The sequence below is a fragment of the Equus quagga genome, chromosome 2, assembly GCF_021613505.1.
Source record: "Equus quagga isolate Etosha38 chromosome 2, UCLA_HA_Equagga_1.0, whole genome shotgun sequence".
NCBI classification, from domain to species: domain Eukaryota; kingdom Metazoa; phylum Chordata; class Mammalia; order Perissodactyla; family Equidae; genus Equus; species Equus quagga.
The window spans coordinates 23,963,450-23,981,419 of NC_060268.1; the positions used below are offsets into that span (position 1 = coordinate 23,963,450).

Sequence of the window (17,970 nt, forward strand, 5' to 3'; positions counted from 1 at the left end):
GGTATCTAATGTAGTTGCTCCCTCCTGCCTCCCAAATCCAATCAACATAATATCATCAATGTAATGGACCAGCATGATGTCCTGTGGAGAGGTGATCAAGTTCCCTGCAATTGTCAGTAGGACCCTGAGAGAACGTGCATTGGTAGCCCTGCCAAACGTTCCCCAGAACAATAGCTGCAGGGAATTTGTTCATTTGCTCCAGCAATAAAACTACATCAGGGAAAGCAGCTGCAATTAAGGGTCGCCACCTGATTAAATGTATAATAATTGACTGTAATTCTCAAAGATCCATCTATCTTCTGCACAAACCAAATAGGTGAGCTGGGTGAGGATGTCAAGGATGTCATAGGAATCATCATCCCTGCATCACTGAATAATTTGGTGGTTGCACTAATCTCTGAATCTCTCCATGAATATAATATTGCTCTTGGTTTACTATTTTGGTAGGTAGAGGTAGTTCTGGTAGCTTCCACTTGGCCTTTTCCACCGTAATAGCCCTCACTCCATGTGTCAGGCAACCACTGTGGGGATTCTGCCAGTTTTTAACATGCCTGTTCCATCTCTGCATTCTGGAACTGGAGAAATAGTCAAAGGTTGGTTTGGGAACCCTCTATGAAATGGACACATGTCAAAACTTTGTTGATCACCTCCATAAGCCCCTCCTCTGACTGGTGATTCACAGAAGCAGTTTTGGTCTTTAGGAATTAGTATCAGTTCAGAGCCAGTGTCCAGAAACCAAAGAAAAAGACATGATTATTTCTCCTATTTTTTTCTCTAATTCATAGGCATTCTGGGAGATGGCCACAGGTAGCTTTGGGGAAGGCAAGGAGGAAGATGTGCAGTACAAATTTTTGGCTACGTAGCAAAGATCTTCCTCAGGGACACTTAGTCCTCTTCATTCTGGGTCAGTGAGCTGACTCACATCTGAGAACTAGTTGAGGGGCCTTGCGATATTCAAGACTTCTGTTCAGCAGACCTAGAATGCTTCCACTTATGCAAATCAACTAAGACTTTAGTAGGCTGCCCATCCTTTTCAGTTCCAGAGACACCATGATCAATTAGCCAAAGTAAAAGATCTCTATTTGTCAAACTGTCTTGACTTCTGCCTCAACTCTGATACCTATTAGAGTAAACAAGCCTACTTTATCTCTGGTAGCCTGGCTTCTCCTACCCCGGATCCCATCATCACCTTGGAACTCAGGGACCCAGTCCAATAGCAGCAGTTCCTATGTCATTCCAGGCCTGCAGCAAATAGCCACTACAGTGTTCTTCAAAGATGCCAGTGTTCCCCTCCTTAAATTACTTTTCACAGCTTTGGTGGAAAGAGTACTCTCCCACTCTCCTAAGACATACTTAGGGAGTGAGTAAACCAGCCTCACATAATAAATCCACTCTACTTCCTGATTCCCCTAAGCTTTGGATATCTCCCTTCACAGTATACTAAAGAAGGTCTGGCACCTCAACTTCACTTAGTATAGGCCACCTTTGGCTGTACAGTCATGCATCGCTTAATGACAGGGATAAGTGCTCAGAAACATGTTGTTAGGTGATCTTATCATTGTACAAACATCCTACAGTGTATTTACACCAACCTAGATGGTATAGCCTACTACACACCTAGGCTATAGAGTACTAATCTTATGAGACCATCATCATATATGTGGTCTGTCATTGCCCAAAAAGTTGTTATGTGGGGCATGACTGTATATTTAAATCCAACCAACTAGGTAAATAGTTAGAGCCAATTAGATATGCTTGATCTAATATGCTGACGTTAGAATCTCTCTTAGTGCAGCCCATCAACAAAGTCAGGCTGGCCCAACATTATCACGTTCCTTCTACCCTATACCAACCTCTTAAGACCTATTTCCATTCCATTTACAGATCTAGAAGCAACAAAAGGCCTTGGCTAGGGGGCGGGGAGGGGAGGGAAGGTCAGCAGTCCCCTGCAAAGTAGCTACCTCAGGGGATCCCATAACAGATTCTTCAGGCAAGAGAAGACTAACTTCCTCAGCTGGAGAAGACGGACTGCTGTTACCAGCAAAGGAGGACTGGAGGAATTTAGGGGTTCAAGGTCCAAGCTTCATCAGAATCTGCCCAAATACACTCCCATCCCAATTTTCAGAGTCCCATTTAATGCCTTAACTTTATATAAGAGACCCTGCCAGGCTAGGAATACAAAACGTGGTGCAAGCCAGCCATAGGATTAGACATTGGTTTGGTTTTTAGAAATCTCAGACATGAGGTTATATGAAGTAAGTTTCTTTTATGGAAGTCATAGAAGATTTCTGGACCCTAACTTAGACCACAAACTTGGAATTTAAAGCCCAAAGCTCATCCTTTTCTTTTCCTAAGTTCTTTAGTGTGCTTATAAGCCATCAATCAACCCCATTTTACTCCTTATTTACACTAATAGGTTTTATGGCAGCAAATACTTGGTCACCTAAAGACTTGTCTTTGATTACAAGTATCTACAGGTAATAATTTAGGTAACAGATTTGAGACTGTATGCCGTAAGTGATCACTTACAACTTACAACTAATATCCTTTACCACTTACAACAGGGTAAGTAAGACCTTTAGATATATTCAAATTAGGGAACCAATAGCAGATAACTCAGGCCAATTTACAGAACCTACATTTAGGTTCCCCTGGACTCCCTCCCAGTGCCAATATCTCTATTATTTAGAGTACAGTCGGGGAAGCAGAAGCACTATGAGTAATATAAAATAAGGAATTTATTATAAGGATCATATCTTATAAAATTGTGGGAACTGGTGAAGAAATCCTCTCTGGATCCTTGTTATTTCCTTTTGTTTTGTTTTTACACATCAGGGAAGCAGGATGATATATGGAAAGATCATGTGATTGGAGTCAAACAGGTATGTGTTTGACACCTAGTTCTGATATTTATTGGCTATGAGGTCTTGTCAAGTGACTCAAATTCTCTGAGCCTCAGTTTCCTCATCTGTAAAATGGAAACAATAACACTTCTCAGGGTTGATGTGAGAGTGAATGAGATAAAGTACACATCTGTAATATACCATATTTCTTTGATTCCAAGATACACAGTATTTCACATTTTAACCACTACAACAGGAATGAATCTTGTAATCAATATGTTATTGTCTAATTGAGAACACGTTTTTTCTTTCTCAGTGGTACATAAGATAATGAGAGCCCAGAGTAACATCTCAAATAATGACAGGCACAGATATTACTTCATTATCAAACCAAATGTGACTCTCAGTGCACAAGCGGAAAACTCCAACATCCCCTAGAGAACACAAGCACTCTCCTTTATACATTCCATTCCTTTCTCTGTTCATTGGACTAATTCTTCATCCCACATCCCTTATTATTCAGAGTAGTGGAATGGAAAAATATGAGTTTCAGAATCTGACATATTAGATTTAGATCTTGCTGCTATGTGACATTCTGAGCTTCAGTTGAATCCTCCTCACTAGCTTCAATGAAGTCTTGCACTGGGCTCTTTTCTTACCAAACTAATAGTCTTGCCTACCAATTTCCCTGTATATTGTGTGGTGTTATGGATTATAAAAGAAAATATTTTGATCTACACAATACGCTTTAACATCCAGAGTAACATTGGCACTGATTTACCTTCTTCCTCCACTGCCCTCTCTTCCTCCTCCTCCTCCTCTCACTTCTCCTCTTCCCACAAACCCCATGCCGCAGGCACTGCAATTCAGGGCATAGCTGTGCCATAGCCAACTCCCTATGTCTATTTCTGGAGATGGCCCCAGGCCTGGGCTGTTAATACCTTGTGTCCTCACACCCACTTCTGCCCCATCATCATCATCCCCCTCAATACTGTGTCTGCAGCCAGAGGAGCAACTGCCCAGTGAGAAAGAAAATATCCCAAGCACAAGAGTTCAGGATGGAGATGGGGGGAAGGATGACCCTTGGAAGTTCTCGGGATGGGTCTATTGTAGCAGTCACAATGGAGCTGTATATGGGGGAGGGCCATTCTAGCCCAGGATAGGGGTCCCCAAAAACATCAGAGTGAGCCTGGTCCCTGAACTGCATCAGAGTCACCCAAATTCAACCGTTGTCTTCCCTCAGAAATGACACAGAATCTCCAGGTCTTCCAGAAGAGGAGTACCTGAGTTAGGCCAAGTACTCCAAGTGACCCGCAGTGCTCTGAATCCCATCCCCAACAGCATGTGAGCTGGGTGAGTACACTCACGGCCACAAGCATCCAAATGCAAGGGACACAGGCCGTGAACTCCAGCTAGCTCTTAGGAGCCTGCAGTTAAAGGGCTCCCTTACAGGTCCCACCATGGTCCCTGAGAGGCCTAAGGAGAGAGGTCTGGCCCCGTGCAAGAAAGAACTGCTACTCCAAGCTCCAGACCAGGAACCCACCACCTCCACCTTCCCCTCTGGCTGCCAGCCCTCAGATCTGGGTTTCCAGCTTTGCCACTGATCAATACGGATGAAATATAAGGAAAGTATGACATACAAGACTGATTAAAAACTCTAACTCTATGCAAAAAGCAAGGATATATGCAAAAGAAAAGAAAAAGCCTGGAAGGATCTCAAAAATAAAAGAAGTTGGGGCTGGCCCCGTGGCCAAGTGGTTAAGCTCACACACTCTGCTTCAGTGGCCCAGGGTTTCACCAGTTCAAATCCTGGGCACAGACATGGCACTGTTCATCACACCATGCTGAGTTGGTATCCCACATGCCACAACTAGAAGGACCCGCAGCTGAAAATACACAGCTATGTACCAGGGGTCTTTGGGAGAAAAAAGGAAAAATAAAATCTTAAAAATAAATAAATAAATAAACAAATATAAATAAATAAATAAATAAATAAATAAAAGAACTTATGCTGAAATGGTAAGAAAAGGATGTTTCTTCTTTTTGTCCTAACTCTTATTTTATATTTGTATAATTAAATAAGAGATTGTAAAATGTGAAATACAAGAGGCAGAGACACTATGTGTAATATTTGTTTAGGGGATCAGAGCACATGCTGAGTTGGGCTGAGGCTCCATCCACTCATGACCTCCAGAACCTAAGGACACCAGAACCTAAGGACAGCACATCCACAGGGCAGCCCTTCTTCCTTGGAAGCTGGAAACTGGAAACATAGGGAGAGTGGTCAGGCTACCCTGCCAGCCTGGCCCCCAGGAACTAATGGAGTTGGTAGAGAATGTAGGGAGCTGGGCTAAACTCACAGACTGAATTGGACCCCAAGGGGTTGATAGACACGGACTCTGGCATGACCATCACTGCAGACCAAAGAAGCATCACATGGACCCCTGCTGTGGAAAGAGCAGTTGGAGGCCCAGCCAACCAGAGAAGATAAGCACACCATCATTGCTGCAGTGTTGGTTCCGCAATGTGGAGGATGGGGCCCAAGGAATGTGCCCGCCTGATGGACACCAAGAGCAATAAGAGTCTCAGCATCACAGGGTCAGCAGGGGAAACCATCTACATAAGAGGTTTTGCCCAAATTCATAGGAAGAGGCCCTCCGGACAGCTGAGGGCAGGAAATGCTGAAGAACCAGCTCCTCCTGGGGTCAAGGTTGTTGGGGCCCAGGTCCAACAGCCCAACAGAAAAGTATCAGCTCCTCCAACCCCACCCCAATGTTAGGCCTTCCCCAGGGAATCTGAGGATTGTCTGTCCTGCACCCATAGTTCCTCTGGCAAATTTACCCTCACATAGTCATGCACTGTGTAGTGGCTTGGCATGTGTATCTACTGAAGGAGTTGGTATGGTTGTATTGTGTCCTCCCAAAAAACTATATTGAAGTCTTAACTCCCAGTGCCTCAGAATGTGGCTTTATTTGAAAACAGAGACATTGCAGATTTAATTAATTAAGATGATGTCATACTGGAGCAGGATGAGCCCTTAATCCAATATGGTTGCTGTCCTTATAAGAACAGGAGAGAGACACTTATAGGAAGAAGGCCATATGAAGACAGAGGCTTAGAGTGGGTGATGCATCTACAAGCCAAGGAGCCCCAAGGATTGCCAGCTGTCACCAAAAGCTAGAAGAGAGGCATAGGATAGATTCTTCCCGATGGCTCTCAGAAGGAACCGATCCTGCCAACAGCTTGATCTCAGACTTCCAGCCTCCAGAGCTGTGAGACAATAAATTTCTGTTGTTTTAAGCCACCTCGTTTGTGGTACTTTGTGACAGTGCCTCTAGAAAGCTAATACAGGAGGTAAGGCAGAGTTTTAGGAATTTAATGTTTTATCAAAAATATAGCCATTGAGTATAATAAATGTTTTATATTGAGCAGGTTTTAAATTCATAAAAAGCTTTGCCATTCAAACATATCAAGAAAAGAAGCTGTGACTGTGGGGTAAAGAGATTGCTAAAACCACATTTTTAGGGTGTAACTCCAGTCTGCTTCAGAAATTCCTTTTTTTTTTTCACAGTAATTAGAATAACAGACCCAAGGCTTTACTCTCACCTTGTCCTCACAATCCACTGCTCCCCACTCAATTTCTCTACAAGAAACTGCCACCCCGTGGGAAACTTGCCTCACTAAAGTGAGGAAACAGAGGCACCTGGGTGCAAAATTGAAGGAGACAGTCACTTGAGGAGGCACTTGCAGGATGCTGAGAGTGAGCATCTCCTCAGCTGTGTGCCCCAGCTGCCTCTCTTGCCTCACCCAAGCACATTTGTGAGTAGTTTTGGCTCAGAGCTGGCCTCTACTTGGCCTCTACATAGTTCAAATGAGATTTTACTCAAGGCCACCATCAAAAAGGACACTTCTACTTCTCAACATCAAAGTGAGTGATAGCCAAGCAGACTTACAGATAAAGGAAAATTTAAGTCCGAAGGAAATGCATTTATTAAAAGCTGGAAGTGGGTGAAGCTGACAACCGTGCTGTGGACTTATAATTCATCTAGGGGACCCAAAAGAAATGCAAGGTGAGCCATATCTGCCCTTGTAGGTCCACAGTCTCCATGAGTAAGCACCATATCCATGAAGGAGGCCACTTAGCCCAAAGCCATACAAAATTCAAGGGAAAGAACTAACTTTTATCAAGGGCCCACTTGGTGGTGTTTTACCTACATTGCCTCATTTAATTATCACGACATCACTTGGGAAAAAAAAAAAAAAACCTTCAACCTAAGTCTCATACCTTATACAAAAATTAACTCAAAATGGATCATAGATCTAAATGTAAAACTTTTAGGAGAAAATCTTCATGGCCTCAAGCTAGGCAAAAAGTTCTCAGACATGACAGCAAAAGCACAATCCATAAAAGAAAGAATTGAGGGCCAGCCAGGTGGCACAGCGGTTAAGTTCGCACTTTCCCCTTTGGTGGTCCAGGGTTCACCTGTTCGGATTCCGGGTGCAGACATGGCACCGCTTGGCAAGCCATGCTGTGGCAGGCATCCCACATATAAAGTAGAGGAAGATGGTCACGGATGTTAGCTCAGGGACAGTCTTTCTCAGCAAAAAGAGGAGGATTAGTGGCAGATGTTAGCTCAGGGCTAATCTTTCTAAAAAAAAAAAAAGAAAGAAAGAAAGAAAGAAAGAAAGAATTGATAAATGGGACTTGTCAAAATTAAGAAACTTTTGCTCTGTGAAAGACACCTGTTAAGAGAATGAAAGGATGAGCTACAGACTGAAAGAAAATATTTTCAAATCACAAAGCTGACAAATGACTTGTGTCCAAAATATATACAGCACTGACAAACCTCAACGGTAAGAAAACAAAAACCCAATGGGCAAAAGACATGAACAGGCACTTCACCAAGGAGGATTTATGGATGGCAAATAAACACACAAAAAGATGTTCAATTTCATTAGCCATCAGGAAAATGCAAATTAAAAACACAATGAAATAATACTATGCATGTATTAGAATGGCTAAAATAAAAAAATACTGAAAATATTAACGGTTTGCATGGATGTGGACCAATTGGAACTCTCATACATTGCTGGGGGAATGGAAAATGGTACAGCCACTTTAGAAAATAGTTTGGCAGTTTCTTATAAAGTTAAACATTTACTTATTATATGACCCAGAATCCTATTCCTGGATATTTACCTTACAGATGTGAAAACTTAAATTCACACAAAAACCTGTACAGAAATGTTTATAGAGGCTCTCTTCCTAATTACCAAAACTGGAAACAATCCAAATGTCTTTCAGCAGGTGAATGGGTAAACAAACTGTGGTACATGCATACAATGAAAGACTACTCAGCAATAAAGAGAAGCAAACTATTGTTCATACAACAAAACTTGGATGAACCTCAAAGGGATTATGTTGAGTGAAAGAAGCCAGCCCAAAAGTTACACATTATATGATTGCAATTACACAGCATTCTCAAAAGGACAAAACTATAGTGATGGATAACAGATCCTTCCTGTGTTGTCTGGGCTATTCATTTGAACATTCAAGGCAGGCAGCAGTCAAGAGTGGAAAGAATTTGAACTTTACAATTAGATAAGCCAGTGTTTGGATCTAGGATTTCCAATTTGCTAACTTTGTGCCTCTATGAGCCCAGTTTCCTCATATGTAAAATGGCAATGGACTATTGTGGGAAAAATTTTATTTTTAAATTATCATGACTTCTTTGGTGTAGCTCTACGAATTTTAATACATATATAGATTCATATAACCACCACCACTATTGGGATACACAACAGTCCCATTGCCTCCCCAAATTCCCTCACGTTATTCTTTTATAGTCATATCTCCCCACTCTCCAAACCCTGTGGAAGAGAACTTCAGGTCTGAGGATAGAGGTAAAGAGAAATGGAGGGAAGGAGAGGAGAAGGAGGAAGGTGGGGAGGGTAGGAGAGAAAGAAGAATTTCCTAACAGTGATTCATATTAATATAAATTGAGATACAAAATTATTTATACGTCTCTCCCTGACCACCTGACACATTCTCCCTGTTCTGGAGCTGCATTTCCATCTTCCACATCTCCCCCAGATGCCAACTCATGCTCTCTGAACAACCGGGGTTTGGTCCCAAGGAAAATAGAAGGGCTTGGAGCTGTCCGTGGTCCTGATTTTCTCCCTCTACCATTCCCCAAAGGGTGGTTGGACAGAAGCACCATTGAAAACTCCCTAAACGACACCTAGAGGGTGGGTTCTGTGACTGTTGATACTGTACACCACCTGTCTCATTAGTCTCACATAACTTGCTTCTTCACACTACTCCTATAACCTTACCAAAATCATATCTGCAGCTGGGCAGTATTTGTTATTCAAGAACAAAGGAATTTGCTTGTAACCAAGAATGTAGGATGTGGAGAAAAGACTAAACAAATGAGAAACCCTTATAAGGCCTCAACATAATACAGCAATCTCAGTAGAAGGAGAATATCAGGCCACTCTAGGACAATCTAGAAGATAAGTCACTCCCAATCCAGGAACTCTATCCTGACAGCTTGGCACACAGGAAGCAGAAATGGAGACTGTGAGGAACAAAGTGGAGCCTGCAAACACTGACTCTACTATTAGCAACAACCACAGATTAAACAAGCATCATGTAGACCTCTGAATTAAAATAACAGTTGTTGCCTCACCAGCCTCCCCTACAGCCCACCCAGAAAAGATAAGATCATCATGGCTACAACGTTAATTCTGAGGTACAGAAGATGATGGCCCAAGCAGTGGGCCTGCCTGACTGATGCTGAGAGTGATAAGGAGGGTGGTGGCACCACAGAGTCTACAGGAGGAACTGTCCAGGTAAAAGGACTTGCCCAAACTCACCAGAATGAGCACCCTAGGACTTTCCCTCCTCAAATACTAGCCCATTGCAGGAATAGTGAATGGAAAAGAGAAATATCAGAAAGAAACTCCAAAAAATAAAGATTTATGGGTTCTTGCTGAAGAGCCTGGGACAGAAGTGAGGACAGACAACCATGAGACATCTTCCTCCCTGTCCAAAACTGAGGGTCATCTCCCAGGACCTCTCCATTCATCATTCTCCTAGATAATTTGTCCACTGAAAAAAACTGTGCAGAGTGCAGTAGTTAAAAAGGAACTAATGTGTTAGGAGTTAAGACAAGTGTATAGTAAAATAAATGAGCTTATATCCTCACAAATTACTTTACAGATATTGAGTGTAAGCTAGTAGGAATTAAATTTAGACTTTAAATTTAGAGGAACTTAGTCATCTGAATCATCAACTACAGAAGGAAGTAGAGGTTATTGCAAGGGCAAGCAGACTGAGCTCCAGCCTGCTTCAGGAAAATGTGGCCAATACCATAAAAGATGTACTGTTCTTGCTCCATTGCACTGCTGTCTCAATCTGATGCAAGATGGCATAAGTCCACGCCATCAGTTGTCCCTTATCCAGAGTATTTCTTACAAGAGATCTCAACATTTATAAAAGTTTATAGGTGTTGTATCCCTACATGGCAACTTTGGGGTTAAAACAACTTTTATACACATACTCAATCAAAAAGACACAGCTAATACTCAAAAAACAAGGTTAAGGGGATGAGCCCCACAGCTGAGTGGTTAAAGTTCTGTGCACTCCACTTTGGCAGCCTGGGTTCACCGGTTAAGATCCTGAGCACGGACCTACTCCACTCATCAGCCATGCTGTGGAGGCATCCCACATACAAAGTAAAGGAAGATTGACACAGATGTTAGCTCAGGGCTAATCTTCCTCAAGAAATTTAAAAAAGAGGAAGGTTGGCAATGCCTGTTAGCTCAGGGTGAATCTTCCTCAAAAAAAAAGAAGGTTAAGAAATAAACCGGCAGCCTAAAGTTGAACGAATAAAACAAGATGTGTGCAAAGCAGAGAACAACTGAAGTCTGTAAATCTGATTAATTTGTAATATGTCTAAAGGAAGTTAGAGGAAAAAATATATAGCCTCGATGAGGACATAACTATCATTTACCCATCAAATGGTTATATGGCAGTACAAGGTATAATACAGTTAAAGAAACAAAACCAACAATTATTAAGGACCAAGCATGTGGCATTTTACATTTAGCACCATATTTAATTATTCAAAAACTCTGTTATATATCATTTTTCATATTTTGCAGATACAGTAACTAAGGCTGATAACTTAAGAAACTTTCCCAAGGTCAGACAGATAGTTAAGTGGCAGAAGCAGCATTCAAGCTCACCTCATCTAACTGCAAAGCCAACTCCATGGTCTGAATGTCAAAGTGAATATTGGCACAGATAATAAATGTTTCATGAACTCAGAGAAAGGATGATCCTACTGCATTAAAGTGGGTAAGGAATCACTGCCACCACTTAAATGCCAGTGCTTTTATATCAAGTCTAACCCTAACCTTCTTGCTAACTGTGAATCTTAAACAAGACTCCATCCAAACCCTACTTGAATATCTCCAGCAATGGGGAAATCACTTACTTCCCCTCACCACACATTCATTTTATAACAACTGATTATTAGTAAATTCTTCCTTATCCAGAACCAACATCTGCCTCCCAAGATGCCATAGAATCGGATCTGGAGCCAGAAACAATGTCCAAACTACACCACAGGACTGTTCCGCAAAGGCCTCACTGCCCATTGGCTTGGCCCAGACACCTGAACCTAATTCTTCCCTCAAAGTCAGACCCCTCTCTCACCCACCCTCACTACAAAAATTAATTCCACATAATGCATACTTCCTCTTGTTATCCCCTTCTAAATCCAATTTTACACTCTTTCATCTGATGGGCAGAGTCTCAGTCAAATGGTCAGGCCCTAGATGCAAAACAATCTGGGGAAGGAAGTTTGTGTATTCTACCTTAGGAAGGCAAGAACCACAATTGAGAATTCCCCTAACACAGGAAGGGTATTCAAAAGACACTAAAGATCCACCAAATACATGGCAGATGTCCACTACAATCTATCACTTGGCTGCCCAACATGAATGTGCACGCTTTTTCCACACTCAACCTTCCTAAAAATAAAAATTGAACACAATTTTCACTACCTTTTATACAAAGGAAAATGAGGCTTGGCTCTCTCCAGAACTACAATAACCAGTCTCTTCAGTTACTGCTTTCAGCTCCAAGTACAGGATCTCTAGGTGATACTCATTCCACCTCTAATTTAGTCATGCTCCCAAAATGACATCTGTATACCATAGACTAAACTGTAAAGTTCATCACCAACAACATGCCACAAAGAAAATAGCAGAAGGAGGGCATAGGAGAGAGAAAAAGGGAATCTGTTAAAATACGCAAATACACACATGACAGAGCAAGGAAGAAAATATGGGCATTTTCTCATTTCCGAAATTGGTCACCTGACTGGAGCTGTACCTATTCTACTCCCTTGCCCTCAGCCAGTGCTCATGAAATAAAAAGTGGATCTTGGTGGATCTTAACCTTAATGATACTGTGGAGCTATCATACTAGCCCTGGACTGCCTGTCTCTCCACTTCTCATTACATCAGTGAAAAACAGAAACTCTTAATTTGTTTACACCTCTGCTTCTTGCTCCAACAGGCTCAGGGCCACAGGACAGGACTTCTCCAGCTCCAGATTCTCCTCTGTTCTGCTGATGATGGAATGCCCAGAGTAAGGTTGCCAGCTTTAACAAATAAAAATACAGGATTCCCAGTTAAATTTGAATTTCAGATAGACAATAACATATTTATACTAAAAAATGACTTAGGTTCACCTGAAATAGAAATTTAACTGGGCATTCTGTATTTTATCTGGCAACCCTAGAGAGTGAAAGAATTAGTACAGGGACTCAGACATTAGGAATATGCGTAAATGTTCTAGTCTAGAGAGGGTCAGAGCTGAGGGCAACAGAGGACCCAGCCAATATATACCGAGGAATGGATCACCCCAGTCACAAGCCCAAGCTGAAATCAAGGGCATGGTAGAATGATTTGGGGAAAGTATTTATCCTCTCTGTTTCCCCATCTCTAAACTAAATGCCTCATAAATCTCCAAGAGAAGTGACTCTCCCCCATGTTACCCAACTCTTCCCTGGGCTCCCTGCTTCTCCCAGTCCAGGGAAAACAACAGATAGGTGCTTAAAACACAGTTATGATAGTTATGAGTTGTGTAATCTAGGTGATGTTAATGTGTCTGACTCTCAATTCTACATTTGTAAAGTGACAGTAATGGTATTCCCAAGACCGTTGTGAAAAAGAGGAAAACTTCTATTTCAGCAAAACAAGCTTGACTCATAAGATGAGAGTAGGAAACCCCAGCCCCCCTGGAACAAACCATCGTTCTACAGCTACATCCCCACTGACAGGACCCTATTTCTCTATTTCTCTTTGGTGATAGAGCAGAAAGGACCCTTGATTTGGAATTGGGAAAATCTAATTCTAAACCATAAGCCTTGATAGCCACATCCATAAAACTGAGACAAGAATTCCTACTTCACTGGGTTGTTACAAAAATAGTAGGGGCCAGCCCGGTGGCGCAGCGGTTAAGTTCGCACGTTCCACTTTGGCGGCCCGGGGTTCACCGGTTCGGATCCTGGGTGTGGATATGGAACCACTTGGCACACCATGCTGTGGCAGGCATCCCACACATAAAGTAGAGGAAGATAGGCACGGATGTTAGCTCAGGGCCAGGCTTCCTCGGCAAAAATGAGGAGGACTGGCAGTGGTTAGCTCAGGGCTAATCTTCCTCAAAAAAAAAAAAAATAGTAATATATCTAAGACTTGTAATAATACATGGTATGTATAGGCTCTCAAAAAATGCTAATTCCAGGGGCTGGCCCCGTGGCCGAGTGGTTACATTCGCACGCTCCACTGCAGGCAGCCCAGTGTTTCGTCAGTTCGAATCCTGGGCGCGGACATGGTACTGCTCATCAAACCACGTTGAGGCAGCGTCCCACGTGCCACAACTAGAATGAGCCACAACAAAGAATATACAACTATGTACGGGGGGGCTTAAGGGAGAAAACGGAAAAAAATAAAAAAAATCTTTAAAAAAAAATGCTAATTCCAGTCCCATTTGCTCTTGTGATCCTGTATGTGAAGTCCTATCACACAGTGTTCCCTTCTCTCATCTGCCCTCCTTGGATCTCTCTCTTTTCTGTCAGTGAACGCTGAATCACAGAAAGAGAGAGATCCAGATCAGTGTTTTTCAAATTGCAGGTAATCATCCTTCAAATGGAGCGCTGCTCACATTTTAATATGGAGCGGAATAAAATGGAATGGAAACTAACAGAGCATTGCATGTGATAACGATAAATACTGGAACTTACGATTCATTTGTATGTGTGTATGTTTGCGCTCATGTACTCACACATACTTATGTATGTGCACTAGTCTTTTTGCAATGCATTTCCTATGTTGGGTCATAGCCATAAAAGTGCATATACTTCTGAACGCTCAAAGTAAAGACTCTCCCCAACCCATGTTTCTGATGGGTCTTTAACAAACTGCCCTTACTGGGAAAGACACATTCCTTCCACCTCCCACCCCAGATAAGGCAGCATGGTTGAGAGCTCATCCTGGAAGCCAGGACTTTGGGAACTCAGGCCTCAACTTCACCTCTAGCAAAACAGAGGGCATCTCTCGGGGAACTTCTGATCAGAAAGACAGTCAGCTTAGTATGAGAGAAAAAAACATGACCACACAGTTTCTGTGGTTACCAGCCCTGCCCTGCCCTCACTTGCTGGGAGTTATAAAACTCAAGACTGGAAAGTAGAAGCGGTCCCTGCCCTGGGCAGCCTCTTGGAGAAGATGCATCGTCTTCCTCTCCCCCTGCTGTTCCTTCTCCTGTGCTCCAGAGCTGAAGCTGGTGAGTCTCAGGGTCCTCCATTCTGTAGGCTGCAGGATCAGCTCCTAAAACAAAGTTCAGTCCAAATGGTGCCGACCCTTAAACAGGATCCCAGGATCTCTTTTCAAGAGCCCAGAGTGAAGTTTCCACTTTGGATCTGCCCACGCATACTCTGCAGCCTATGGTACTTCCTACCATAGGAATAAGGAAACTCACGTTGACTGGGGGAAAGCCAGAGCAGATGGAAGGAAGAGGGGTATCTGCTCAATATAATATGTGATAATGTGTATAAAGTCCTACGTTCTCTTCTTCTTATGAACTTCGGGGCTACACGTTACCCTGTAATTTGGCCATTCTGTGACACTACTCGTGGGCTGTGGAGAAGGTTGAGACAGGATCCTGCATGGTGACAGAGGAGGGTTGAGTCGGGGGAAGAATGGGAGTGGGGGAAATTTGAGGTGAAAATGCCTGAATGACATCTAAAGCCAGGTTGGCTCTTGTGCCTGGAGGAAGGAATGAGAATTTATGTGGGAGGTTGTGGGTGTGGAAAGCAGGGAGAAACCTGAGAGGGAAGACGGGCAGACTACAGGGTGAGGATGAGATTCAAGAGAAGCCTTTCTCAACCTTAACCCAACTTAGGCACTCTCTAGAAAGAGTACCGATGCCTATGTTCAGGCCCTGGGGTTCTCTGCTCCAGGCAAGATCATCGGAGGCACAGAATGCAAGCCACACTCCCGCCCTTACGTGGCCTACCTGGAAACTGTCACTTCCCAGCATACCCTGGTGACCTGTGGTGGTTTCCTGATAAGACGGGACTTTGTGCTGACAGCTGCTCACTGTGCAGGAAGGTGAGACAACAGGGTCCTGTTAATCTCCAACTGGGAGGGTAGCACCCAGGGACACACCCACCGGGGGCCTAAGAAAGGGCTGCTGGGCCTGGGTCACTTTAAGAAAAGGCAACACTTGGGCTTAAGGAAATCGGTCTCATAATTGAATAGCTGCCCCGATCCTCAGTCACTGTGAGCTCAGCTCCCCTACAAAGGAAAAGTAGGTCCCATCCAGTGTCTCTCCTCTAAAAGCAGCTCCTCCTCACCCCCACCCAACACATAAGATATGTGACTCACTTTTTAGGGCCCCACCCTGTTCCCAGGCCACTTCCTCTGTGTCCTTTTCAAGAACACTGGCCTTTAGTTCTCAAAGACCTGAACCTATTCTTTTCATGGGGGGCACAGAACAGGGTCCCCACGAGACCCCACCACTTCCCCCTTTCCTCTGATATCTCTTGCTCCAGAGGGCTGGCCCTCATACAGGGCTCCCTGAATTAGGAAGTGCTAACCCTGTCCCCTGGGTCATCCTGGCCTGCTAGGTCCCCAGCAACTCCCCAGGGTCCTTAAAATTAACTCTGTTCCCTAAGAAAGCTCTTCCCTGAGTAAAACCAGAGCCCCTCAAATGGCACAAATGGCCCAGGAAAGGGGGGATTGGTAGAGTCCAGTGGCCTGTGAGAGACTCCAGTCCTCTTTTCTCAGAATAGGCACATCTCAGGAGAAACCCCACACCATCACTGTGTCTCCTTGTCTTTCCTTCTCCCTCACAACAGGTCTATAACAGTCACCCTTGGAGCCTATAACATAAAGGAGAAAGAAGACACATGGCAGAAGCTTGAGGTTGCAAAACAATTCCCTCATCCAAAATATGGTGACTGAAATACTCATTATGACATCATGTTACTAAAGGTGACAACATCTTTCTTCCCTTCTCCACTTCCTGTTGTTAGGCTTCTCCTTCAGGTCCCCATTGTCCTGAAACTTCCCGAGCTGCCTCTGGACTTCACCCCCAAACTCCATCTCACCCCTCTGGACGTGGCTCCAATGTGGAGCCATTCGCCCTGTCCCTCCCTGCTTGCCTCCAACTGCCCCATAATCCATTTCTAGCACTGACAGCCCCTCATTCCCTTCACAGTTGAAGAAGAAAGTCAACCTGACCCTGCCTGTGGGGACACTCCCCCTTCCACCCCAATTCAACTTCATCCCACCTGGGAGGATGTGCCTGGTGGCTGGCTGGGGAATGACAGAAGCAGAGGTATTGGACTCCAACACTCTGCAAGAGGTGAAGCTGCGACTCATGGATCCCCAGGCCTGCAGACAGTTTATGACTTTTGACCACAATCTCCAGCTGTGTGTTGGCAATCCAAGGAAGACAAATCTGCATTTAAGGTGATCCTCAGACTAGGGTTCTTCTCCAGAAATCACTGTTCAGGGTCCAGGCATCTCCGGAAAGGAGATGAGGTCAGAAGATTGTCAGTCAGCAACGGGGTTTGAGATGATAGGACTGAGGAATCTGGAATTGCTCCTCTGCAGGTCTGTCCTCCTATGGCCCCAGGCAGTCTCTTACCATCCCTCCCAGTCTGCTGCCCAGGGCACAGGGGTGACAAGAAGGAAAGAAAGAAGGGGCATCAGACTGAGATGTATGACCCCATGAGAAGCCAGGGCTCCTGAGTCTGACCCTCGGTCTGGCTGTGACTCAGAGGTGGGACCTACAGGCAGGAGTGGATTACTTCCCTGGCTCACCTTCTGTGCTCTCTCTCTCTCTCTGTCTCTCTCTCTCTCTCTCTGACCCACGGGGAGACTCAGGGGGTCCTCTTCTATGTGCTGGGGTGGCCCAGGGCATTGTCTCCTATGGCCGGGTGGATGCAAAGCCTCCTGCTGTCTTCACTCGGATCTCCCATTACCGGCCCTGGATCAATGAGGTCCTCAAGGAGAATTAACCCTGGAGCCCAGGACAGCCTGGGAGGAAACCTGGACCTGGAACCGAGCAGCTTCTCTGTACCACTCACTCTGGAGCTGCCTCTGGTTCCTACTGAGTCCTGCCACATCCCTAAACCTCAAGAAGTTTCCTCCAGGCACAGAATTCTCAAGAAACTTCAATAAAGACCCAGCTTCCAGACTTGAGTCTGTGTCTCCTCTCTCTGATACTCTCTTCTCCCCGCACATAGCAACCTGACTCCCAGCCCAGGCAGCCTACAAGCTTCGAAGGGAGTGGGGGTGTGGGTGTGGGTACAAGAGAGAGACAGAGAGGAAATAATGAAGAAAAAATAGGGAAGGAAAGAAGAGAAAGGGATTCCCTGGAGAAGCAGGATCCATATTTCCAACTTAAACAAGAAATTACACCAGATCCTTCCTTCTCTTAATCAACAACATTATACCAATTCTAGTTTATCTTTAGTAACATTCAGAATCACTAAGAACATTTTGAATTGCAAACAAGACGCAGGATGTTTACAGCATCCCT

General features: G+C 44.0%; 1 protein-coding gene across 1 annotated transcript; it reads left to right on the forward strand.

The window, feature by feature from the left end:
- Positions 1-14,645: 14,645 nt before the first annotated feature.
- LOC124232144 (chymase-like) lies at positions 14,646-17,446 on the forward strand. Its single transcript, XM_046649115.1, is given in 5 exon segments — positions 14,646-14,703; positions 15,380-15,530; positions 16,280-16,415; positions 16,642-16,883; positions 17,290-17,446. Coding segments are annotated over 5 exon segments (744 nt in total).
- The last annotated feature ends 524 nt before the right edge of the window (positions 17,447-17,970 follow it).